This window comes from Leptopilina heterotoma, unplaced genomic scaffold (genome assembly GCF_015476425.1).
Source record: "Leptopilina heterotoma isolate Lh14 unplaced genomic scaffold, ASM1547642v1 Lhet_152, whole genome shotgun sequence".
Classification (NCBI taxonomy): Eukaryota; Metazoa; Arthropoda; class Insecta; order Hymenoptera; family Figitidae; genus Leptopilina; species Leptopilina heterotoma.
In genome coordinates, this window is record NW_025110868.1 from 1,171,621 (window position 1) to 1,198,543 (window position 26,923).

Genomic DNA, 26,923 nt, shown 5'->3' on the forward strand with positions numbered 1-26,923 from the left:
CAAATAATTTTCTTGTTAACAATAAATAGTAATCTATTTGATAGTAAATAGTAATTATTTTTTTATTTAGCAGTAAATAATAGTTATAATAGTAAATAATAGTTATAATAGTAAATAATAGTTATAATAGTAAATAATAGTAAATAATAGTAAATAATAAATAAATAATAGTTTATTTAGCAGTAAAAGTGTTCTATTTAGCAGTAAATAGTATTCTACTTAGCAGTGAATAGAAAATAGTAAAAATTACTATTTATTAGTTAAATCGTGGCTGGTTTAGTTATTTTTAACCAAATTCAGTTTAAGCGAGCAGTTAACAATTCCTTCTCTTCGGTATTTCACAGGAATTTCAACAAAGTTGTGTTCGAGTGCCTTTTTTTTTTGCACAATTATAAGAACCTATTATGGGGACAAAGTGCATTGCTATAGTTAGTAGTTGTTTTAAAGGGCGACGTGGTGGTTGTAAGGAAGGAAGGAAGGCTTTAATACCTGGAGTCCTGGACGAAAAAGCTGCTATCGAGCATAAGATAGTCAACGGACGTGCTCGAGTTGAACTTCTCGTTTGTCCAACCGGCTCTTTCCTCATTCGTATTCCTTGCAGAAAGGCAAGTTACAACGATAGGGGGACACGACAAATCGGAGGAGAAAGAGAAAGAGAGAGAGAGAGGGAAAAAGAGAGAAAGAATGGAAAAAAATAAGCCAGAGGAAGGGAGAGGGAGAGAGAATAAAATGCTCTATAGATAAGTCGTATCTCAAGAGGAGACCTTCGCGGACACTATTAAAAAGCCCCCAACGTACCTGCGGACGATCACACGATTCTACTCATCCGAATCCTTAACTCTATTTTATCCTCCTCAATTCAAGTCAGAGACACACTCTTTTACTGTCAAACATGATTCTCAATCTGTTAAAAGTTTTTTTTTTATTTATCGTATTCAGTGCTGTTACTGCTTCGACTGCTGCTGAGGAAACTGAAAAACGAGGTTTAATCCACGTTGATCTTACTGATAAGGACATCATTTCACCCTCTGAATTGGTAAATTTTGCACCTATTTTTCATTTACATCTCTTGTTAAAAAAAAAATTTATTGAACGAAAAAAATTCTGCCTTCTTGGGTAAACATTAAAATTTAACAAACAATGATTTTTTATCTTTTTGTTTTCTTCTTTTAAATTAATTTTTAATATCAATTTAATTTAATTTAATTTTTATTATTCTAATAAAAAATAATTTTTCTTTTCTGTTTTATTCCTTTTCGTTTTTTTACCATATAGTGAGAAAATTTTTTTTTACAACCAAAAAATAGGTTTGAATTAAATATAGGTATTTTATATATTGAATTAAACATTTTTATGGAATCAAACTTGAAGGGGTTGAATTAAGCCCGTAAATTCTGTAAAAGTCCGTAACTTTGCTTGAAGTCAGTAAAAGTCCGTTTTTAAAAAAAAAGGTCCGTAACGTCCGTAATTTGATTGAAAAAAGAACGAAAAGTTCGGAATTTGTACGATATTTTGGAAATTTTGAAAAAGTTAGAAATAATTGCAGAAATTCAATTATTTTCAAATGTAATAAAATAAAAATTATAATAAACTAAAATAAATAATAAAATAAATAATAAAATAAAAAAAAATAATAAAATAAAAAATATAAAAAATAAAAAAAAAATAAATAAATTCAATTATGTTCAACAATTTTTTTAAATTCTCATCAAAATTTTCAATTATCTTTAGAAATAATTAAATTCTTCCTTCGAATTCAATTATTTTCGGAAAAAATTTTCCTCAATTCAATGATTTTCAATTTCTATTTTCATAAAATTTTCCAAAAGAATTCAATTATTTAAAAAAATTTGTTAATAAACTTTTACACAAACTTTTAATTACTTTAAAAAAAATAATTAAAATTTCACAGGAATTTCATTATTTACCAAATTTTTTTTTATAAATTTCTTCGCAATCATTCAATTATTTTCAAAAATAATAAAATTTATCGCAGGATTTCAATTATTTTTAATAAAATTTTACAGAAATTGCTCGAAAAATGTAATTATTCAATTGTAAAAATTTAATTTCAGATCCTCGAAAAAATGAATTATTTAAAAAAATGTTTTTTTTTAAATTCCTTAAAAGAATTCAATTATTTACCCAAAATATTAGAATTTTTCACCGGAATTCAATTTTTTTCAAAAATATTTTCATAAAATTGTTTTAAAGAAATAAATTATTATTTAAAATACAATTTTAATTAAATTTTTTTGTAATAATTCAAATATTCTTTTAGATTTTAATAAAATTCTTCTCAAAAATTCAATTATTTACATAAACAAATTTTCAAAAGAATTCAATTATTAAAGATAACTATAATAAAATTAGTCACAAAAATTCAATTATTTTGAGGCATTTAAATAAAATTCTTTGCAAAATTCAATTATTTTCATTAATAACAATATTCATCAGAAGAATTCAATTATTTTTAAAAGAAATAAATTTCTCCTTGGAAATTCAATTATTTAAAAAAATTCTAATAAAATCGTTCGCAAGAATTCAATTATTTTCATAAATATAATAAAACTCATCGAAGAATTTCAATTATTTTTAATACTATTTTAAATTAATTAATCGAAAAAGTCAATTATTTTCACAAATAATGTTTTCCATAAGAATTCAATTATTTAAATGAAATTTTCATAATATTTATTATATTTCGAAAAACTTAATTATTCGCAAAGAATATTTATAAAATTCTTCTGAAGAATTCAATTATTTTCAAAAATAACAAATTTTTTTCACATGAATTCAATTCTTTTTAAACATTTTAATAAAATTTTTCGCAATAATTCAATTATTTTCATAAATAATAAAATTTTTACGGGGATTCAACTATTTTTGTAAATAATAAAATTCTTTTTAGAAATTCAATTATTTTCAGAATTTCAATTATTTTTAATACAATTTTAATCCAATTACACGAAAAATTTTTTTAAAAAATTTTATTAAAATTCGCCAAAGGAATTTAGTTAATTAAAAATTTATATATAAAATTCTTTATAAGAATTTAATTTTAAGAAACATTCGATTATTTAATAAAGTATTTATTTTTGTATTTAAATAATTGAATTCTAGTAGAATTTTCTAATAAAAATTGATTTAAAAATGGATTTCAGTTAAAATTTTAGATTATAATTGAATTTTAAAAGCATTAGAGCGTAAATTTTTATAAATAATTGAATTTTGAAAAGATTTCAGATTAAAATCTTTGAAGATTTGAATTTTTCATATTTTTAACTAACAATTCTGTAAACTTGATTTTTTTTTTTTTTTTGAGAAACTTTAATTGCGGATTTTTTTTGAAATTATTTAAAATTTTTTAATTTCTAATATATATTTAATTGAAGATTTACAAATTATTACAAATTACTTACAAATTATTGCAAAAATTCAATTATTTTCCAGAGTAATAATAATAATTATTGAGAAGAATTCAAATATTCAAATTATACATTTTTTATAATAGAATTTCTTTCATAAATCTTTTACTGTAAAATTCATTTCGTTACAATATTTTCCTTTATTTCGAAAGATGAGAAGAAAATTTTTTTATTTCGTGTCCAAGTTTCATTTACAATTTTCTTAATAATAGTTTTACTTTTATTACATTTTTTTACAATAAAATCTTTCCTATTGTAATTTTTTTATCATACAACTTTTTTTTTGTATAATTCAAATTGAAAGTGTCGCTCATTGTTTATTTGTTTTAAAATATCTTAAAAAGTTGAATTTTACGATTTCAATGAAATTTTTTTAACACAGTCTTGACTTTATATTTTTTTCCACTTTGAGTGACTTTATATTTTTTTCCACTTTGAGTGTTAGATAGTTTGAGAGACAAGTCTGTTTACTTTATTTTTAAAAAGAAATTAAAAAATAAATTTTAACGACCATATTAAGAAGTTTTTATGATTTCTATTTTCTACCAATAGAATTACGTGAACTTTGTTCTTTAAATAGTTGCTAATATTTAACTTTACAATCCACGTTTTTTTTATGAGAAGAAAACTTTTTTTTTATTTCGTGTCCAAGTTTTATTTTACAAATTTAATTATTCATGAGAAAATATAGGAATTAAGTTACTTTGACAATATTGTTTTTTTCCTTTTTTATAACAAATCTAAATTGTCTTGAATTTCTTATTATTATTTATTATTTTATTTTCATAAAATAATTACTAAAATTTGACTTTTATGGAAAACTAATATTTTTCTCGCTCAATAATAATTAATCAATCAGAAAAAAATTTACGATCGTTTAAAATGAAATAAATTCAAAATGCAAATTAAAGAAGAACTTTTTTTATTCCCAGATCAGTCGTTTTATTTAAATCATGTTATATAGATATTTTCCATTTTTCGTTATATGGTGTGTATAAATTTTTTAGGAAGCCTTATCTCTCTTGTATTTATATTTTCACACACACATAAAAAATATAGGGAAAGAAGCAATTTTTTTTCGATTTGTATTCAGACACTAAACTTGGCTTGAAAATTAGTATTCACCAAAGCATATCATGAGTAAGGATAAAATAGAATTCATCCTCGGAAAGTGAGTTTCATTGCAGTCAAACTTATGTATATATATATATGAAAGACTTCATTGACTTGTGCAAGAAGGTTTAATTAAAATTCTCCTTATAGAAGAGATATGTTATATTGCTTTTTGCACTTTGACTTTTAATTTCAATTAATCCAACTCTCCACTAGTTTTAATGTATACACACAAGAAATTTTAAATACGGACAAAATGGTCAAAATTAAATACAAAAAATAGTCACTATTTTTTATATTTTTCTTTTTTAGATTTATGACACTAAAAGCAATTTAAAAAAAATTTTTTTGAGGAAATTTGCAACACTTTAAATTTGTTAATAGTTGAAATAAAAAATAAAATTCTAAAAATTGTAATGAAATTCTTTAAAACAATTCAATTATTCTCAAGAACTTTTCGAAAATCAATTATTTTCAATATCAATACAATTTTAATAAAATTCCACAAAAGATTTTTGATAAAATTCTTCGCAAACATTCAATTCTTTTAGAAGTTAATAAAATTATCACAGAAATTGAATTATTTAAAATATATTATAAAATTTTTCGATGAAAATCAATTTAAAAACTTTTTATAAAATTCTACCGCGAGAATTCAATTATTTTTACAAGCAATAATATTTTTCAGGAAAATTCAATTATTTATAAAAATTTAAATAAAATTCCAGACAAGAATAAAAATTATTTTCGCATAAATAATAAAATGCTTCTCAAGAATTCAATTACCTATAGTTTTAAAGATTTTTTTTAATTCTTCACAAGAATTCAATTATTTTCTAAAATAATAAAAATTTCCACAAGAATTCAATTATTTTTATAAATAATAATATTCTTTTTCGAAATTCATTTATTTTCATAAATAATAAAATTCTTCTGAAAAATTCATTTATTTTTTAAAAAATTCATAAATTCTCTCTTTAATTTTTCAAAATTATTCAATTATTATTCAATTATTATTCAATTATTATCCCAAATAATAAAATTTTTCATGAGAATGCAATTAAAAAAAATAAATAAATTAAATTCTTCACAAGAATTAAATTATTTTTCCAAATATTAAAATTTTCACGTGAATTCAATTATTTAAAAAGAATTAAAATTATTCGCAGGAATTCAATTATTTTCATAAATTATAATTATTTTTCAAAAACTAAAAAATAAATAAATTCGGGAATTCTTTTTTTAATTCTTCACAATATATTCAATTATTTTCCCAAATAATAAAAATTTTAACGAGAATTCAATTATACTTAAAAAAAATAAATAAAAAATTCTTCACAATTATTCAATTATTAAAAAAAAAAAAACATTGAATAAAATTCTTTGGCAAAAAATTCAGTTATTTTTATAAATAATAAAATTCTCCAGAAAAATTTAATTAGTTTTCAAAAAATTGATAAATTTTTTCTCTAATTCTTCACAATTATTTAATTATTTTAAAAAATAACATTCTTCGCAAAAATTCAATTATTTTCCCAAATAATAAAAATTTTAACAAGAATTTAATTACTTAAAAAAATAAATAAAATTCTTCACAATTATTCAATTATTTAAAAAAAAAACATTGAATAAAATTCTTCGGCAAAAATTCAATTATTTTTTTATAAATAAATTAAATTCTTCTGAGAAATTCAATTATTTTTCAAAATGTTGATAAACTTTTTCTCTAATTCTTCACAATTATTTAAATATTTAAAAAAAAATTAATAACATTCTTCGCAAAAATTCAATTATTTTTATAAATTAAAATAATTTTTCAAAAAATTGATAAATTAATCTTGAATTATTTTTTTAATTCTTCACAATATATTCAATTATTTTCCCAAATAATAAAAATTTTAACGAGAATTTAATTACTTAAAAAAATAAATAAAATTCTTCACAATTATTCAATTATTTAAAAAAAAACATTGAATAAAATTCTTCGGCAAAAATTCAATTATTTTTTTATAAATAAATTAAATTCTTCTGAGAAATTCAATTATTTTTCAAAATGTTGATAAACTTTTTCTCTAATTCTTCACAATTATTTAAATATTTAAAAAAAAATTAATAACATTCTTCGCAAAAATTCAATTATTTTCATAAATTATAATTATTTTTCAAAAAATTGATAAATTCCTGAATTATTTTGTTAAATTGAAATTGTTGAAAATTTTAATTGTTGTAAAACTGTAATAACATTTATATTTTTACTTAGAAAAATTATTAATTTATTTTCTTAATTCCTGGGAAGAATTTAAATTAAATTTTATTAAATAATTTTATTTGTTTACTTTTAAAAATTAATTTTAAATACAATTATTTTTTTAGGATAAAAATTTAGAAATTAGAAAATAATTGAATTTTTCAAAAATTTAAATTAAACATCTTATCAGGATTAGAATAAAAATAAATATTTTTATATGAAATTAAGAAACAACCAGGGAAGTAGGTATTGAATCAAATTTTTGTGAATCGACTAAAACAATTTTTTTTTTGTTCTTTAAAATTAATTTTAGATTTCAACTTTTATTCTACTTTTTTTCAGTATTAAAGCTTCTTTTTAATACTTTTTTAAAATAAATGATTGAGTGTGAAGCCTGAAAATGGTCAAAAATAAAATACAAAAAATGGTCAAAATTAAATGCAGAAAATGGTTATAATAAAATATTGAAAGTGGTCAAAATTAAAGACACAAAATGGTGACAATTTTCTGTATTTAATTGTGACCATTTTTTTTACTTTATATTGATTTTCTTTTTATTTTAATTAAATTCACAAAATGGTCAAAAATAAAATACAGAAAATGGTCAAAATTAAATTCACAAAAAATGGTAAAAATAAAATACAAAATATGGTCAAAATTAAGTACACAAAATGATCACAGTCAAATACAAATAATGGTCAAAATAAAGTACAGAAAATGGTCAAAATAAAATACAAAATTGGCAGAATTAAGTACAGAAAATTGTCAAAATTAAATTTACAAAATGGTCAATATAAAATTCACAAAATGATCAAAATAAATAAGTTTGAATAAAATACTTAAGATTCAACTTCATAAACTAAAAAAAATTAATTGAGGAAAAAGTGTGCGAGAAATGCTTCTTGTTTTTTTTCTTTATCGTTTGAGGAAAATAATCTGGAATATTCGCGCTGGCAAAATTTATTTCCCTAGTAAGATGAAAGTGCCTGAAGCGAAAATTTTTTTGTTTTGCATTTCCACTTTTACTTTCCTCTTCTTGTTTTTCCTTTTTTTTTAATTCTTCTTTTAGCCCAGGGTGGCTGGTTCAGATGAACGAGAAACAGGATTCATCGGTGATTTGATTATCGGATTGAGGCGTGCAGACGAAACTGTTTTTCGTCGTACAGTCCAAGTATCAAATCCAACCAAACGAGTTTATAGAACTACAATATCTCTGAACGTTAACAATGGTATGTTCTTCTAACTTTATAATTAAAACAAAAAAAAAAGGAGAAAAAAATCTCCCATCTGAAAATAATTCCAAAAGAAAAATTTTAATCTTCCGCAATATTTTTTTTAATTAAAAAAAATAAAATTTCCGTAAAAGAAGAAAAAAAAAATTGGTATTAAAATATAAGATTTTAATTTTTTAAATTTTTTTAATAAAAAAATCGAAAAAACAGTTTAGGAACGATAAGATGAAGAAATTTTTTTACTGGATCATAATAAGATAATGATTTATTCATAAAAGAAAATTCAATGCTATCATACGAGTAAATGACGTACGAAAAAAATGTTCAAGATTTTATATTATGAATAAAAGAAGAGTTTTTCTTTAAAAAAAAAAGGTAAAGAGTGAAAAAATTCAATAGTTGAAATTAGGTAAAAGGAATTGGATAGGTAAAAAAAAATAATTTACTACTGAAAAAAATTACATTGTTTGGATTATATGAGATGATTGAATTATTATCAGAAAATAAATTTTCTTTCTTTTCTCGAATTTTACTGTATAGTGATAACCTCATAAGTAGATATTCTGAAATCCAATAAAGTACGTTTCAAGCTTTTTCCAATATTTTTCATGGTATATAGAGAAAGAGAGTGTGAGAGAGAGAGAGAGCTCGTAAAGGAGCTTCACCTTCATTTCTTTGCTTGATGCTTGTAACACGGTTTTTTTTATGAATACATTCCTGTTTGTTTGTTCATTAATAAAATACCAATTTATTATCACGATTCTTCTTTGAATCCGTATTTATTCACTATTAATTGTCTCGTTAATAACGCATTGTTCTATATAAAAGTGAAAGAATTTTGTTTCTAAAATATTTTTGTTTTTGTTTCTCTTCATTTTTCTATTTTATTTTTCTTTAATTTTAATTTTTAATTTTTTTAATATGGAAATTTAGATTTTATTTTTTTATTTTTAGAATTGGGAAGTTTAATTAAAAAAAATTAAAGTTTGCTATAAATTAGGAAAAGTTTACTGAAAAGTAATAAAAGTTTGATAAAAAAATTAGGAAAAGTTTACTAAAAGTTTACTAAAAAAAGTGATAAAAGTTAACTAAAAATTACTACAAGTTTACTAAAAAGTTTGCTGAAAATTAGAAAAAATTTACTAAAAGTAATAAAAGTTTGCTAAAAATTACTAAAAGTTTACTAAAAATTACGAAATGTTTACTGAAAGATCCTTTATATTATAAAAGTTTGCTAAAAATTTCCAAAATTTTACTAAAAAGAACAAAACATTTCCTGGAAGTTTACTCAAAAATTTAAAAGTGTTGTCTAGAAATTAAGAGAAGTTTACTGAAAGTTTAATAAAAGGTAAAAGTTTGCTAAAAGTTTACTGAAAAGTGATAAAAGTTTGCTAAAAATTAGGAAAAGTTTACTAAAAGGTAATAAAAGTTTGCTAAAAATTACTACAAGTTTACAAAAAAGTTTATAAAAGTTTGCTAAAAATTACTGAAAGTTTAATAAAAATTTACTAAAAAGTAATAAAAGTTTGCTAAAAATTAGGTAAAGTTTACTAAAAATTCACTAAAAAGTAATAAAAGTTTGCTAAAAATTAGGTAAAGTTTACTAAAAATTCACTAAAAAGTAATAAAAGTTTACTAAAAATTAGGTAAAGTTTACTAAAAAGTAATAAAAGTTTGCTAAAAACTACTACAAGTTTACAAAAAAGTTTATAAAAGTTTGCTAAAAATTAGGTAAAGTTTACTAAAAATTCACTAAAAAGTAATAAAAGTTTACTAAAAATTAGGTAAAGTTTACTAAAAAGTAATAAAAGTTTGCTAAAAATTAGGAAAAGTTTACTAAAATGTAATAAAAGTTTGCTAAAAATTACTATACGTTCACTAAAAATTCCTGAAATTTTACTAAAAATGACGAAATGTTTACTGAAAGATCACTAATAAATTATGAAAGTTTATACTAAAAATTAACAAAAGTTAAGTTACAATTTCCAAAAGTTTACTAAAAGTTTAATATTACAATTTCCATAATTTTACTAAAAATAACAAAACATTTGCTGAAAGTTTACTAAAAAGTAATAAAAGTTTGCTAAAAATTAGGAAATGTTTACTAAAAGGTAATAGAAGTTGGCTAAAAATTACTACAAGTTTACTAAAAAGTAATAAAGTTTGCAAAAAATTAAAAAAAGTTTACTAAAAGTTTACTGAAAGTAATAAAAGTTTACTAAAAATTACGAAATGTCTACTGAAAAATCACTAATAAATTATGAAACTTTGCTAAAAATTAACAAAAATTCAGTTAAAATTTCTAACAGTTTACTAAAAGTTTAATATTAAAATTTCCAAAATTTTACTAAAAATAGCAAAACATTTGCTGGAAGTTTACTAAAAAGTATTAAAAGTTTGCTAAAAATTAGAAAAAGTTTATTAAAAGTTTGCTAATAATTAGAAAAAGTTTATTAAAAGTTTACTAAAAGTAATAAAAGTTTGTTAAAATCTAGGAAAAGTTTACTAAAAGGTAGTAAAAGTTTGCAAAAAATGACTAACAGTTTACTAAAAATTCCTGAAATTTTTCTAAAAATGACGAAATGTTTACTGAAAGTTTACTAAATAAAAAATAATAAAACTTTAATAAAAAATGACTAAAAGTTTACTCGAAATTACTTAAAGCTTGCTGAAAATATTACGAAAAGTTTAAAACTATTAAAGTTCAAAAATTCACTAAAATTTATCGACAAAAATATTTAAAAAATTAAATTCAAAATATTCTAATTACAATGAATAATTAGTGGCTCACTTTTGCCAAAAATTCAAAATTCACAAACAAAATATTAAATTCCACTTGAGAGAGCTGTTTTCAATAATTTTCATCTATTTAATACGATCTACTAATTTCGCGTAAACTACACATTACATTCGTAGGTTTATTATTACTATTACTTTATTATTATCGTTATTAAACTTTCAGTGAAGACCCAATAAATTATTTGATAAACTATAGTAGTCGTAAATACAACATTTGGCATTAATCAAAGTTCAATTACAGAAATAATTCCAATAATTCATGTGAAATTGAAATTCTCAATATATTACAAACATTTATATCGTATATATATACATAAATTAGCGAAGTTTTGTTTATTTTAAGAACATGTTTATTTAAAGGCTATTGCCTAATAATTCAAAATGCCAAATAATTCCTCTTAAAATCCAAATAATGCTAAAAATGTCGTTCATTAATTTCCATTAATTTTTCAATTAGTCGTCATTTTTACTAAAAATTTGATTATTCATTAATTTTTAAACTCTTTTGGACTAGTTTTAATTTTTCTGCTACATTTTTATTTTTTTAGTGAGAAACTTTAAGGAAATTAGTTTTTACATAAATTAAATTTGTAGTAACTTTTCACAAAACTTTTATGCAAAATTACGAAAAAAATTTTTTGGTTTAGTACAAATGTTAACTAATTTAATTTAGTCACGAACTTTTAAATTAGTAAATTTTACTAATAGACAGTTTTTTCTACTAATTTATTAGTAAAATTTACTAACTCACTAACTTTTTGTTCTTGAATTAATAAATTTTACTAATAACTTAGTAGAAAAAAACTATTTATTAGTTAAATTTTTTTTTCTTGTATAAATAAATTTTACTAATAAATCAGTAGAAAACACTATTTATTAGTAAAATTTTTTGTTCTTGAATTAATAAATTTTACTAATAAATCAGTAGAGAAAACACTATTTATTAGTAAAATTTTTTGTTCTTGAATTAATAAATTTTACTAATAAATTAGTAGAAGACACTATTTATTAGTAAAATTTATTATTTACTTAAAAAATTTTTAAAAAATTTTTACTTTTTTATTTTTTACTTTTATCTTTTTAACTTTTTTTTATTTATTTATTTTTTTTTTATTTATTTTTTTTTGTAAATTAATAAATTTTACTAATAAATTAGTAGGCAACACTATTTATTAGTAAAATTTATTATTTTATGAAAAAAAAAGTTAGTAAGTCAATAAATTTTACTAATAAATCAGTAGAAAACACTATTTATTAGTAAAATTTTTTGTTCTTGAATTAATAAATTTTACTAATAAATTAGTAGAAGACACTATTTATTAGTGAATTTATTTTCTACTTAAAAAATTTTTTTTAATTTTTTACTTTTTTTTATTTATTTATTTTTTTTTTATTTATTTTTTTTGTGAATTAATAAATTTTACTATAAATTTTACTAATAAATTAGTAGGTAACACTATTTATTAGTAAAATTTATTATTTTATGAAAAAAAAGTTAGTAAGTCAATAAATTTTACAAATAAATTAGTAGAAAAAACTGTCTATTAGTTAAATTATTGTATTATTAAAATAAAATTATTTTATTTTTAATTATTAATATAAATTAGTGGAAAACACTATTAGTAAAATTTATTAACTCACTAACTTCTTGCTTTTGAATTAGTAAATTTTACTAATAAATAGTAGTTTCAACTAATTTATTTGTAAAAATTTACTAATTCAAGAGCAAAAATTTAGTCACTAATTTAAATTAATAAACATTTTTACTATTTTAAATTTAGAGTTTTTTTAGATTTAAAATTAGTTAAATACTAATAATAAGTAGAGTACGATAATATCCTTTCTTAAAAAAGACATGGAGTGGAAAGGTCGAATGTATCGAAAAGTATCGAAGTAAAGAATGGGCAATGAGAATGTAAAATCTTAATAGAAGGGTGTTTTTAAAATTGTTTGTACATGTGAAGGTGGCGCTGCAGTCGTATGTTATTTAAAAAGAGCGCGAATATATAAATTTTATTTTTGTTAAGAGAAAGTACTTCTAATAAATCTTATTTTGCATTGTCAAAAAAACGTCAACATTTCAAATATAAATAAGCAAATTATTAACTGAAAAAATTTGAATATTATTATTAATGAAATAATGGACTTGGACAATGGACATATAAAAACTAGCACCGTAGACGGCCGCTTGCAGCCGTCGGAGGAGCTAGTATAATAATAATAGAGGGGCTGGATGCTATATTAAATGAATAATAAATATTTATTAATAATAAATAAATTATTATTATTATTATTATTATTATTATTATTATTATTATTATTATTATTATTATTATTATTATTATTATTATTATTATTATTATTATTATAAATAAATTATAAATAACTAATAATAAATTAGAAGACAATTGATTATTTGTCAAAATTTACTAACAAATTACCAGACAATTTTTTAAAATCATTTTTTTTTAGCTTTTATTAGTAAATTACTTTATTATTTATTAGTAATTTTTTTTAACCTTTGAAATTGTAGTTAATTTAACCTTTGAAATTATAGTTAATTTAATTTTTGAAATTATAGTTAATTTAATTTTAACTAATGAACAAAACTGACGTAAAAATATAACTTTCTACTTATTTATTACAGTAAATTTTAAATAATTGAAAAAAGCAAAATGTCAGTAAATGTAACAACTTATCAAAAATTGAAAATTAGTTAAAATTTTCTCTGCAAAATTCATATATAAGTAGATTATCGTAAAATGAAATTTCGCGGTATATTTGTAATTGCTTTTGTATTTAAATCTCATGTGGATCAAGAAATTTTGGAAAGTGATGAATATTTGATTGAAAACAATACGCATGAGTAAATACGAGAGCAATATGTTTGAATTGCTTTGTATACAAAATATGAGCAGATATATGATGTATATATATATATATATATATATATATGTGTTTGTATGTATAAATAATGTTGTTTGTATATATATGGATGCAGGGATTATACACCATTTGAGCGTATTCAATGAAAGGGGCAGCTTCGCTGTGGTCTGCGACGAACCGTATACTCTCGGAAATTCCAGAAGCAGCTTTAACGTCCGGGTGCCGCCAAATACAGAGTCCGCGCTCACGCTAATTGTCGCTGCTCACTAGGAGACAATTCACTGAACAATGAACACATTGCCCTCGATTTTCAAGTCATTCATTACTTTCTTCTCATTTCTTATTGTTTTTTCCTTTTTTTTTTTAAATCAATTTTTTACTAGTTATTTTTTATATCTTTGTGACAAAATGATTTTATATACTCACTTGTGGTTCAAATAAAAAAAGCCGTATCTACACTTCTTATTTATTATAACCTCTTCTTCATAACTAATTTTACTAAATTTTCTACATTATAAAACAAAAATCTTATTATTTTTGTCAAAAATTGTTTTAACTTCTTTAAAATTATTTTCATCATTTCAATTCGGTGGGGGGTCAATTTTCCCAAAATTTTTTTCCCAAAAAAAATTATTCTCAAAAAATGTTTTCCCAATATTATATTTCCCAAAAAAAAAAAAAAAAATTTACCAAGCAAATCATTTTTCCCAATATTTTATTTCCCAAAAAAAATAATCCAACATTGATCACCAATTTGTTTGAACTAGAATTTATTTTAAAAAATTTTCAAACTAGAATTTACTCAAACTATTATTTTTTCAAATTACAATTTATTTAAATTATTATTTTTTCAAACAAAAATTTATTGTAACTATTATTTTTTCGAAATAGAATTTACTCAAACTATATTAATTTTTCAAACTAGAATTTATTGAAATTAGTCTTATTTTTCGAAATTTGAAACTATTAATTTGTCGAACTAGAATTTATTCAAACTACAATTTTTTTTTACAACTATTATTTTTTCAAACTACAATTTATTAAAAGTATTTTTTTTTAAACAAAAATTTATTGAAACTAATATTTTTTCGAAAAAGAATTTACTCAAATTATTGTTTTTTTCGAAATTAGAATTTTTTCAAAATACTATTTATATTTATTCAAACTATTATTTTTTTAAATTAAAATTTATTCAAAATAGAATTTACTGAAACTATAATTTTTCAAACCATAATTTATTCAAACTATTGTTTTATCGAAATAAAATTTATTGGAAAATATTTTTTCAAACTAGAATTTACTGAAACTATTATTTTTTCAAAGTTGAAATTTCAATTAAAGGTTATTTAAGTAAAAAATCCTTAAAAATTTGTATTATAATTTAATTTTTGTAATATTTTTACAATATTCTGGAACTAAGTGAAAATAATTATTGTTGGACATTTTTGAATGCAAACAAATTTTTTAAATAGAATTGTATTCGGAAATTCTTCAATTAAATAAATATATAAGAAAATAAAAACTTAAAATAATTTTAAATTTTTTGAAAATAATTAAATTCTTTTGATGAATATTCCTATTTATGAAAAAAATTATTTCTAAAAATTGCAATTTACTAGTAAATTTGCTCCAAAATTCAATTATTATTTAAAACTTTAAGTTAAATTAATTTTTAAATCAACTTTTATTAGAAATTTTTATAAAAATTCAATTATTTAAGAAGAATTTTATAAAATAAGTTTCAAACAATTGATTTTTTTGAAAAAATTTATGCAAATTCTGTTTTTAATTATTGAATTCTTGTGAGATTTTCATTATTTTTGAAAATAATTCAATATTCGTGTAGTATTTTGTCGAAATTGTTTATTAAATAATTTGAATACTTTTGGGAAATTTTATTAAAATAGTAAATATTAAAAATTATTTAATTGAAGCAAATTTTTGAAAATAATTGAAAATTTGTCACGAATTTTATTAAAATTTATGAAAATAATTGAATTTTATTACTTTTAAAAATAATTGAATTTCTGTGATGAATATTGTTTTATTTAAGAAAATAATTGAATTTTACAATGAATTTTATCGAAATTCCTGAATTTTGTTTTTTAGTTGTTTTTTTCTTGTAATTTTGATTTTTTCCTTCTTTTCTTTTTTTTAATTTTTATCTCTTTATTTATATACAAAACTCTCGTTTTTATTTATTCGATAAAATTTAATTTTCACCTTTTTTTTGTTATTTGTTCACGAAAAATAAAACCATTTTAAAATAAATGTCAAAATCAATCAAATTCGTTTTCATAAAAATGCTTTTCATTCATTCTAGGCAGTCCATTAGTTTCCACTGTTGTTCGTACTCTCGATAATCCAATTTTTGATGGTTGTTTACATTTTTTTTTTTTTTGACCTTTTACTTTGTTCAATTTTTTTATAATTTAAAATTCACTATTTAATTGATGTGTATATGTTTTTTTTCTGACTATAGTTTATTAACAGTGTTTTCCAATCACAAAAAGAGTTTGCCAATTAAAAAAGTACAAAGTGAGTCCAATAAAAAACTTATTGTTTTTTTTAGTTTAAAAAAAAAAAATAAATAAATAAATAAAAAATCGCACAACTTTAGTAAAGAAATAAACTGTAAAATAAAAATAACTTTCAAAAATAACTTAAAAAATACATAATTTAAAAAATTACTTTCAATAATAACTTTCAAAAATAACTTTCAAAAACAAGTTAAAAATAATTTAAGAAAATAACTATAAAAAATAACTTTTAAAAACAAGTTAAAAAATAACTTAAGAAAATAACTTTCAAAAACAGCTTAAAAAATAACTTTTAAAAATAACTTTCAAAAACAGCTTAAAAAATAACTTTTAAAAATAACTTTCAAAAATAACTTTCAAAAACAGCTTAAAAAATAACTTTTAAAAATAACTTTCAAAAATAACTTTCAAAAATAACTTTCAAAAACAGCTTAAAAAATAACTTTTAAAAATAACTTTCAAAAATAACTTTCAAAAACAGCTTAAAAAATAACTTTTAAAAATAACTTTCAAAAATAACTTTCAAAAACAGCTTAAAAAATAACTTTTAAAAATAACTTTCAAAAATAACTTTCAAAAACAGCTTAAAAAATAACTTTTAAAAATAACTTTCAAAAATAACTTTTAAAAATAACTTTTAAAAATAACTTTCAAAAATAACTTTTAAAAATAACTTTTAAAAATAACTTTCAAAAATAACTTTCAAAAACAGCTTAAAAAATAACTTTTAAAAATAACTTTCAAAAATAACTTTCAAAAATAATTTTTGTGTTCATTAAAAAGAAGAGAATACGTCAATAAAATTTTATTCACAACTCGTCTAATTAATCAGAAACAAAAACTTTTACTTTTACTTTCACGTACACTTGAACTTGAGGGTGGAGCGAAAAACTTTATTTCTTGCTAAAAAAAAAGAAAATAAACTGACTGTATTTCTTCTTTATTTTATTGTTTCAAATTGCTTGAAATTTCAAAAATAAATCTAAATAATTATGTTAATATTTGAAATTTATTTAATTAAACAATTCTTTATAATTAATTTCACATGTATGATACAGTATAGTAAATTTTAATTAACTAACTTTACATTAATTATTTTTCAAAAATAGCGATAATCAAACACATACCGTTTAATTACAACAAATATCAATATTCCAATAATATATGAAAATTATAATTGATATATTAAATATTCCCAAATTTATGAAGGTAATTATTGTCACTTTAAATTCAGTGAAAGTTTATCAAGTCTATTAATGAAAATAGCTTTGGGTTAAGAGGAGGAGGTGGGGTGAGAGTGAAAATGATCTATAGTGATTGGTTAGTGGTGGTGTATCAGCCAACAAATTAATTTACCCCTCCGCACGTGAAATAACTGTGGTCGACTCCTGAATTATCAGGACATTTGCTATTGCACACGTGGCAGATTGTATGGCATCGTTTGCAAATTTAAGCACATTATATGTATATATATATATTGTAGCAAGTGAGGGGGGGGGGGGGAAGGAGTCGAGTAAAGAGGGTGTAATCATTCATCGAAGAGATGCAAGTCTCGTTTATGATCGATGCCCTCGAGGCGTTTGCCTATTCTTGGGGCAAATCCAGTGAGGAAGGTGGATTGGTGAGAAATTGACTCGTAACACGGTTATCGTTATTATATACCTTACCTCCTCCTTTTCGCTATATTTTATGTATAAGAACCGGGAATTAAGTGCTTTGGAAAATTTGCAGTGGACTGCTGTTTTTACGGTATTATTAGAATGTTATTATTTCTTTATTTGACTTATTACCCCATTATTACACTTTTTACCAATATTTGTCTATTATTACCCCGATTATTACACTTATGATCAATTTTAGACTATTATTACCCCATCATTATCCTTTTGGCCAATGTTAGACCATTATTACCCCATTATTACACTTTTGGCAAATGTTAGATTATTATTACCCCATTATTATGTTTGTGGACATTATTACCCTATTATTACACCTTTGACCAATATTAGACCATTATTACCCCATTATTACACTTATGGTCAATATTAGACCATTATTACTCCATCATTACATTTATGGACAATATTAGACTATTATTACCCCATTTATACACGTTAGACCCCATTATTACACTTATGACCAATATTAGACTATTATAACCCCATTTATACACGTTTGGCCAATATTAGACCATTATTACACTTTTGGTCAATATTATACTACTATTACCCCACTATTACACTTTTAGCCAATGCTAGACTATTATTACCCCATTATTCCACTTTTGGTCAGAGTTAGACCATTATTACCCCATTTGTACACTTTACGCCAATATTAGACCATTATTACCCCATTACACTTTTTTTTACACTTTTTACATATATTACACTTTTGACCAATATTAGACTATTATTACCCCATTTGTACACTTTTGGCCAATATTAGACCATTATTACCCCATTATTACACTTTTAACAAATATTAGACTCACAGTTTATCTGCAGATACCAAATTGAGACAAAATGTGCTACTATTACCCCATTATGAATATAACTATATTCATTTACTTCTTCTGCACTAATACGAACGCCGAGGAAATAAATATTGCAATTGTGCCCATCTCTCTCTTATATTTTGTCAAAAATGTATCGTCGTGGGAAATTTCTCGCTCGACTGCTGCCAATTCGCATTAACCATTATTACAGTGATTGATCTTTTTGAACTTATGCCAAAATCTTTGGCCCTTTAATCGAGTTCTACATTCGATTCACAAGGGACTCGTTATGATTTTCTTTATTTTCTATTTTTAGGCTAAAATTTCCGACAATTTAAAATTTTAAATTCTATTTTCAAATTTAAAGAATTTTTTTTCCAGTGAAGAAATAGTGGAAAATTTTTTGTGGTATTATTAATATCGAGCACAAGTTTTGGAAATACTAAGCGAGAGAAAAAAATTTACTGTCAAAAACTTTATTGAAACAAAAAATAAATTCAAGTGAAGAATCAGTAGTACAAGTCAATGTCGGACAAATTTTTAGCCTAAGTAGTAAAAGTTACTTAAGTCAGATGCACAATGTTTTTTTAAATTTTAAAAAAATGTTTTAAAATTTGACATTAAGTTCTTTGCTGCGTAATTCAATTATTTTCATAAATTTAAAAATTCTTTTTTCAATTATTTTCAATTATTTTTAAAAGTAATAAAATTCAATAATTTTTAAAAATTTTAATAAAATTCATTGCAAAATTCAATTATTTTCATAAATTTTAAAATTTTTTTCAGGGATTCAATTATTTTCATAAATAATAAATTCACTTGGAAAAAGTCAATTATTTTCAAAAATAGCAATATTTATCACAAGAATTCAATTATTTTGAAAATTAATAAAATTCTTCGCAAAAATTCAATTATTTCCAGGATTTTTAAAAAAATTCATTGCAAAATTTAATTATTTTCCTAAATAATAATAGTATTCACGACAAGAATTCAATTATTTTTAAAAGTAATAAAATTCAATTATTTTCATAAACTTTATTAAAATTCATTGCAAAATTTTAATTATTTTGAAAATTTTTTTTTAAATATTCTCGTCAACATTTCAATTATCTTTATAAATAGCAAAATTCTTTACTGAAATTCAATTATATTTAGAAATTTTTAAAAAATTCATTGTAAAATTCAATTATTTTCAAAATTATGAAAATTTTTTGCAGAAATTCAATTATTTTCAGGATTTTTAATAAAATTCATAATACAAGAATTCAATTATTTTCTAAAATAATGAAAATTTCACAGGAATTCAATTATTAAAAATAGAATTTGCATACATTTAAAAAAAAATCAATTGTTTGAAACTTTTTTTTATAAAATTCTTCTTAATAATTCAATTATTTTCATAAATAATAAAACTCATTGCAGAATTTCAATTATTTTTAAATACATTTTTATTCAAATTTCTCGAAAAAAAGTCATTATTCTTAAAAATTGTATTAAAATTCGTCGAAAGAATTCAATTATATTTAAAAATATGTTGCTAAATTCTTTATGACAATTGAAATTTGAGGAACATTCAATTATTCAATAAATTATTTTTTTTTATATTTAAATAATTGAATTCTAGTAGAATTTTCTGATAAAAATTGATTTAAAAATTAATTTCAGTTAAAAGTTTAGATAATAATTGAACATTAAAAGCAATACAGCGTGAATTTTTAAAAATAATTGAATTTTGAAATTAAATTGTTTGAAAAAGTTTAATTGAATTTTTTTTTTAATATTATTTTAAGTTTTTATTTTCCAATATTTATTCAATTGAAGAATTTACGAATAATTGAAATTTCATAAAATTGAATATTGTAAACAAATGGTTTTGAAAACAGTAAAATTTTTCTTCAAGTCAATTTTTTAAAAATAATTTGTGACAAATTTCTTTGAGAATTTTTAAATTCTTTTGTTTAAAATTTAAATATATACGAAATTTTGATTATTCTGACATTCTTCAATTAAATATATATTAGAATTTAAAAACTGCAAATAATTGAAAGTGTGAAAAATTCAATTTTTAAAAAAATATAATTATTCTTAAAAATTTGATTTAAATTCGTCGAAAAAATTAAATTATTTAAAAATTTGTTGATAGAGTTACAATGTATAAGAATTTAATTTTAAGAAACATTTAATTATTCAATTAATTATTTATCTATGTTTGTATTTTAATAATTGAATTTCAGTTTAAGTGTTAGATAATAATTGAATTTTCGCAAAGTTACTAATAATTGCAGTTTTTAGAAATAATTGAATTTTGTAAGCAAAATTCTTCGCTAAAATTTAATTATATTCACAGGAATTTTTTTAAAATTCATTGTTTTTATAAAATTTATTGTAAAATTTAATTATTTTCATAAATATAATAAAATCATTCGGAGGAAGTCAATTATTTTTATAAATAACAATAAATTCATAACAAGAATTCATGTAAAGGTTATAATAAGGGTTCAACAGCAGATGATGAAGGTTCAATACTGCAAACAAAACTGAAACTTAGAAACTAATAGAACTTGTTGAAATTATAATTAATAATCAATTATATAATTAAGGAAATAATAGCAAAGCAATTAATTGGAAGTGTGTCGAGTATAGATTAGATCAATTATATTCCATATGAATAAGTCGAAAGTTAGTTCGAAAATATCTGAAATTCAAGTTGAAACCAAATCAACCACCTTATGCAGCTGCCTCTGCCGAGAGAGGCTGAGTTTCGAGTTCACATACATATACTTACGTATATATGTGTGAATTTGGATTACAGGTAGAGTTATGTATGCTTATATACACTCGCATACGTATATACTGTGTTTTGGATCAAGATCTTCTCACGTTCCCTCGAGTGATGAGGGAGGATTTACGGTTAAACATTTTCCCTTTACGAATATATTCAATTAGATGGGTACTGTATATTCTTTTTCCTTTAAAAGCAGTGATAATCTGCTATTATGATAATCGAATTTATAAAAATTGAAAAAAACATTAATTATTAATTTTCTAAATAGGAAAAGTTATTTTTGTTTTTAGAATTTTTTTTTTTTTTTTTTTGAAAAACGGAAGTAAATTTTTCTATTTTTGAACTAAATTCAAGTGGACTTGGTAAAATTTATACTAAAAGGAAATTTTACTAAAATTAGAGTAAATTCACTAAACTTACAATAATTTACTATTTACTATACTAAACTATTTACTATATACTATTTACTATACTAAAATTTACTATACTAAAATTTACACTAAGAATAAATTTACTTACTAAGAGTAAATTTTTTAAATTTTTTAGTTTCAGTTTGTATAAATGAAAAAATTTTGTTTTCCTGTTGTTATTTTTTATAGCAATAGTATTTTTCCTCGATTGCAAATATATAAATTTTTCTTCTTGTTGGTAAAAAAAAAAGATGTCATGGTTTTACTTTCGGAAACAAGGTTTTTAGCAAACGAATAAATTTTAGTCTTCTGTTATTGAGCATTGGATAGTCGCCAATTCCAATAAATTCTCCACTCTATTACAGCATATTTATTGCTTAAGCCAACTAGTAAGATGCAATAACCAAACAGTGAAATTTTATTATTTTTTTTTCCAAAGCATTTTTTTTTTTTTTTTTTTTTGATAATATTATCAAATATTTAAAAAATTATTATTATTCCATTGAAACTTTAGAATCGAAATCCATTCAAATTTGAGAAATATTAGAATATCTCCGACCTTTGGAAAATGACCAACGTTTCAATATATAATATTCCATAAATGTGAATTGAATATTCCCTATTAATTAGGCTCTCTGAATCTAAACTAGCCAAAATTTCTATTAATTATTAGCAATTTCCCCCTCAAAATTACAGTAAAAAATTTAAAAATTGCTAAATATTGTAAAAACTAAAAAGTAACATTTTTCGGAGAATTAGTAGAAATTATTTACTAATTTAAATTAGTAAATTTCAATTATTTAAATTTAGTGATTTACAGACTTCACAGTGTCCCTAAAAAGTATTTTAGGGGAAATAGGGGAGTGAAAATTAAAAAAAAGTTTTATTTCAAATAAATATTTGATAATTTCTTTTTCATTCGAATTAAGATGTTCAGAAATTTCAAATTCAAACCTTTTCAAATTGAACAACTCATAAGAATATTATTATAATACATAAAGATGATCGACTGACAAAATAATTATTTTATTACTATAAGAATATTGTTACTGTAATTTCTTCAAAATTATTTGTATTATTAAATTATTAAATTATTAAATTATTTGTAGTCAATTAATATTTTCTAGAATTTATAACTAAAGTTCTAGTTTAAATCAATAACATCAATTATTATTCAATTAAACTTTTTCAAAAAAAAAAGAAAAAAATTAATTCTACAGAATTGTTAGTTAAACGTACGAAAAATAATAATTTAATTCTACGAGAAATCAATTATTTAAATACGAAAATAAATAATATTGAATGTTTTTTAAAATTTAATTTTTACGAAGAATTGTATTAACAACTTTTGAAAATATCTCATTTCTTTTAAGGAATTTAATTAAAATTTTAATGAAATTTACAAGATTTATTATATTAGAGAATTTTATAAAAATTTTAGAAATTACTTGAAAACTTTTTGAAGAATTTTATTCAATTTTTTAAAAATAATTGAATTCCTGAGAAGAATTTAAATAATAATTTTTGAAAATAATTGAATTTATGAGAATCTTATTAAAATTTTTGAATATAATTGACTTCTTGAGAAGAATTTTTGAAAAATTTTTAACAATAATTCAATTCTTGAGAAGAATTTCCCTATCTATATTTATAAAGATAATTTAATTCTTGACGAGAATTTTTAAAAAAAATTGAAAATAATTTAATTTCTGCAAAGTATTTTATTACTTTTCAAAAAAATTGAATTCTTGTCATGAATTTTGATATTTATCAAAATAATTGAATTTTGGAAAAGAATTTTATTAAAATTCCTTAGAATAATTGATTTTATGGGAAGAATTTATTCGATTTTGTTGTTTATCAAGCTAATTGAATTCTTTTGCAAAATTACTTAAAAATTTTCAAAAATAATTAATTTTTTGCGACGAATTAAATGTTATTTATGAAAATATTTGAATTATTGCAACGAATTTTATTGTTTTATTGAATAATTGAATGTTTCTTAAAATTGAATTCTATCCTCAGGTTTTAATAAAATTTTTAATAATAATTGCATTTTTCAAGGAATTTATTTAAAATTGTAGGTATTAAAAATATTTGAAATTCTGCGATGAAAATAATTGCATTCGTAAATGAAATTTTATTATTTATGAAAATAATTGAATCTTTTCGTAGAATTGTATCAAAAAGTTGTTTCTATAATTAAATTTGTTGATAAATTTTATGAAAATAGTAAATATTGAAAATTATTGAATTGCAAAAAACTTTTGAAAGTAATTGAACTTTTGCAAAGATTTTTATAAATTTTTTCTGAAATAATTGAATTTTTGGCGAAAAATTTTGTTATTTGTAAAGATAATTGAATTCTTGACGAGATATTCGTTAAAAATTAAAAAAAAGAATTGAATTTCTTCGAAGAATTCTATGACTTTTGAAAATAATTGAATGCTTGGGATGAATATTGTTAGGTATTTATAAAAATAATTGACTTCCTTCTAATGATTTTATTATTTATGAAAATAATTAAATCCCTGAAAAAAGAAATGTCGACGAAAATATTTTAAAAAATTTTTGAAAATAATTAAAATTTTGGAATGAATTTTTTATATAAAATTTATGAAAATAATTGAATTACTGCGAAGAATTTTATTAATTTTAAAAATAATTGAATTCTTGTGATGAATATTGTTATTTATAAAAATAATTGAATTTCACAATGAATTTTATAAAAAATTTCTAAATATAATTGAATTTCAGTGAAGAATTTTGCTATTTATACAGATAATTGAAATGTTGACGAGAATATTTAAAAAAAACTTTTGAAAATAATTAAAATTTTACAATGAATTTTAATAAAATTTATGAAAATAATTGAATTTTATTACTTTCAAAAATAAGTGAATTCTTGTCATGAGTACTATTATTATTTAGGAAAATAATTGAATTTTGCAATAATTTTTTTTTTAAATCCTGAAAATAATTGAATTTTTTCGAAGAATTTTATTAATTTTCAAAATAATTGATTTCTTGGGATGAATATTGTAACTTATGAAAATAATTGAATTTTGTAAAGAATTTTATTAAAATTCCTAAGAATCATTGAATTTCTGTGAAGAATTTTTTTATTTATCAAGATAATTGCATTAAAACTTTTGTAATAATTAAATAATATAAAAAAATTCATTCTTGTCAGAAATAGAAATAATTTTTAAAGGTTTTGTATTTTAGTGTCAGTTAACAGTTTCATAGTTTTCGAAGCTAAATTTGTTGTGAATTCTTCATTAAAAGATGAAAGAAAAAAATAGGGGAAATTTAGGGGAAATTTTCAAAATAGGGTACGTTTAGGGGCCAAAAGTAAAAAAAGGGGACTTTTAGGGAAATAGGGGACAGACTGTGAAGCCTGGATTTAGAGTATTTTTAGGGTATTTAAGGTATTTAGGGTATATTTATAAATATTGACATGAAAGGAAATTACAAACAAATTCCTCACACTCAATAAAACAGTTATTTTGTATTCAAATGTCGCAAAGACGTAGATATATAATAGTAAAAAAAAATAGAAAATAATAATAAAAAAAAACAAGAAATAGAGAACGTAAATAACAGGAGAAAATTTGAATGCAACTCGGCAAAAGCGAGAAAGCGAAGCAGCAACTGTCGATTTGGTACACGAGCCACTTATATGCTGGCTAAAATTTAATTTCCTCTCTAGCAAATATCGGAAAGAGATTTGCCTTCGTGCGATGTCATCGTGATATGTGCGCGCATTTTACTCACACTCTCTCGTGTGTATGTTTATACGTCCATATATTCAACATCTTTCAAGGGAAAACGCGCGGATAAACGACGAGAAAAAAGTGCATCAATTTTTGAAAAAGGGGGACATTTTTTTTCCTTAATTTTTAATGGATGTTTTTTTGTCAATTTTAGACAATTTTTTCGGTTCAAGTAGTAAAAGTTACCAAGAGTCAGACTCACGAATTTCTTCAAAATTTCTAGTGGTACAAATCAGTTATAATCAGACAATTTTAACAATTTAAATTTTTCTTTTTTTTTTATTAGTAGATTTCTACTAACCGAAGAAGTAATAGTTAAATTTGGATCATAAAAGTCAGTTGGACAATTTTTTTGAATAAGTAATAAAATAAAAATTTCCTCCCAGTAGTAAAAGTCAGTTATAATCAGACAGCATTTCCTCTTTAGATTTTGATTCTCCTTATTAATACTAAGCAACTTACTTCTACTATTGTAGAAACAAATTCTAAATTTCGAATCAGTAGTACAAGTCAATGGAAGACAAATTTTTAGTCCAAGTAGTAAAAGTTACTTATAGTCAGACGCACTAATTTTACGAAAATTTCTACATTATAAAACAAAAATCTCACTCTTTTTGTCAAAAAATCGTTTAGATCAAAACTATTTTTAACTGAATTTTAGTCATGGGAGTACGACTTTAACAGCATGTTACAGAATTCAATGTTAATTTTTTCGACCACTTTTCTCTTAAAATATGAAATAAATTAAGCTAGTTTTTTGTGAATAACTCTAAAATATTATAAAGAAGGGCAGTGATGTGAAAAAGTTTTAATATTTTTAAAATTATTTATTAAAAAATAACTTTAAATTTATCAGTTCTCAAAATCACTTTTAATCAATTTCTCGTCTTTTCCAATTTTAAAGTATTTTTTACTTTTTTTTATAATTTATTTTAGAATTATTAAAACTTTTGCACATCATTGCTCTTCTTTATTATATTTTAGAGTTATTCACAAAAAACTAGCTTAATTTATTTAATATTTTAAGAGAGAAGTGGTCGAAAAAATTAACATTGATTTCTGTAACAGTCACATGCTGTTAAATCCTAAATTTACGACTTATTCTAAACTTAATCTTAAATCTATGTTTTAAACATAAAAATAGGCTAATTTTGGAATAATTTTCATTTTAAGATACAGCGATCTAAGTCTAACCTAGAAAGTTAAAACAAT

The 26,923-nt window shown here is 21.0% G+C and overlaps 2 protein-coding genes across 2 annotated transcripts in view; one reads left to right on the top strand and one right to left on the bottom strand.

The window, feature by feature from the left end:
* The window catches only part of LOC122498593 (tyrosine-protein phosphatase non-receptor type 13-like), a 244,057-nt gene that overhangs the window by 177,554 nt on the left and 39,580 nt on the right, over positions 1–26,923 (bottom strand). The window lies entirely within an intron of this gene.
* On the top strand, positions 758–14,164 carry LOC122498595. The gene is made up of 3 exons (XM_043606396.1): positions 758–1,036; positions 7,859–8,018; positions 13,822–14,164. The coding sequence occupies exons 1-3, from the start codon at positions 893–895 to the stop codon at positions 13,974–13,976; spliced, it is 459 nt and encodes a 152-aa protein (XP_043462331.1). The 5' UTR covers positions 758–892; the 3' UTR covers positions 13,977–14,164.

Excerpts from the sequence above, each read along its gene's own strand:
- LOC122498595 (XM_043606396.1), top strand. The coding sequence starts at position 893 with ATGATTCTCAATCTGTTAAAAGTTTTTTTTTTATTTATCGTATTCAGT. Across the intron at positions 1,037-7,858 it reads TCATTTCACCCTCTGAATTG|CCCAGGGTGGCTGGTTCAGA; the intron begins GTAAATTTTGCA and ends TTCTTCTTTTAG. Across the intron at positions 8,019-13,821 it reads ATCTCTGAACGTTAACAATG|GGATTATACACCATTTGAGC; the intron begins GTATGTTCTTCT and ends ATATGGATGCAG.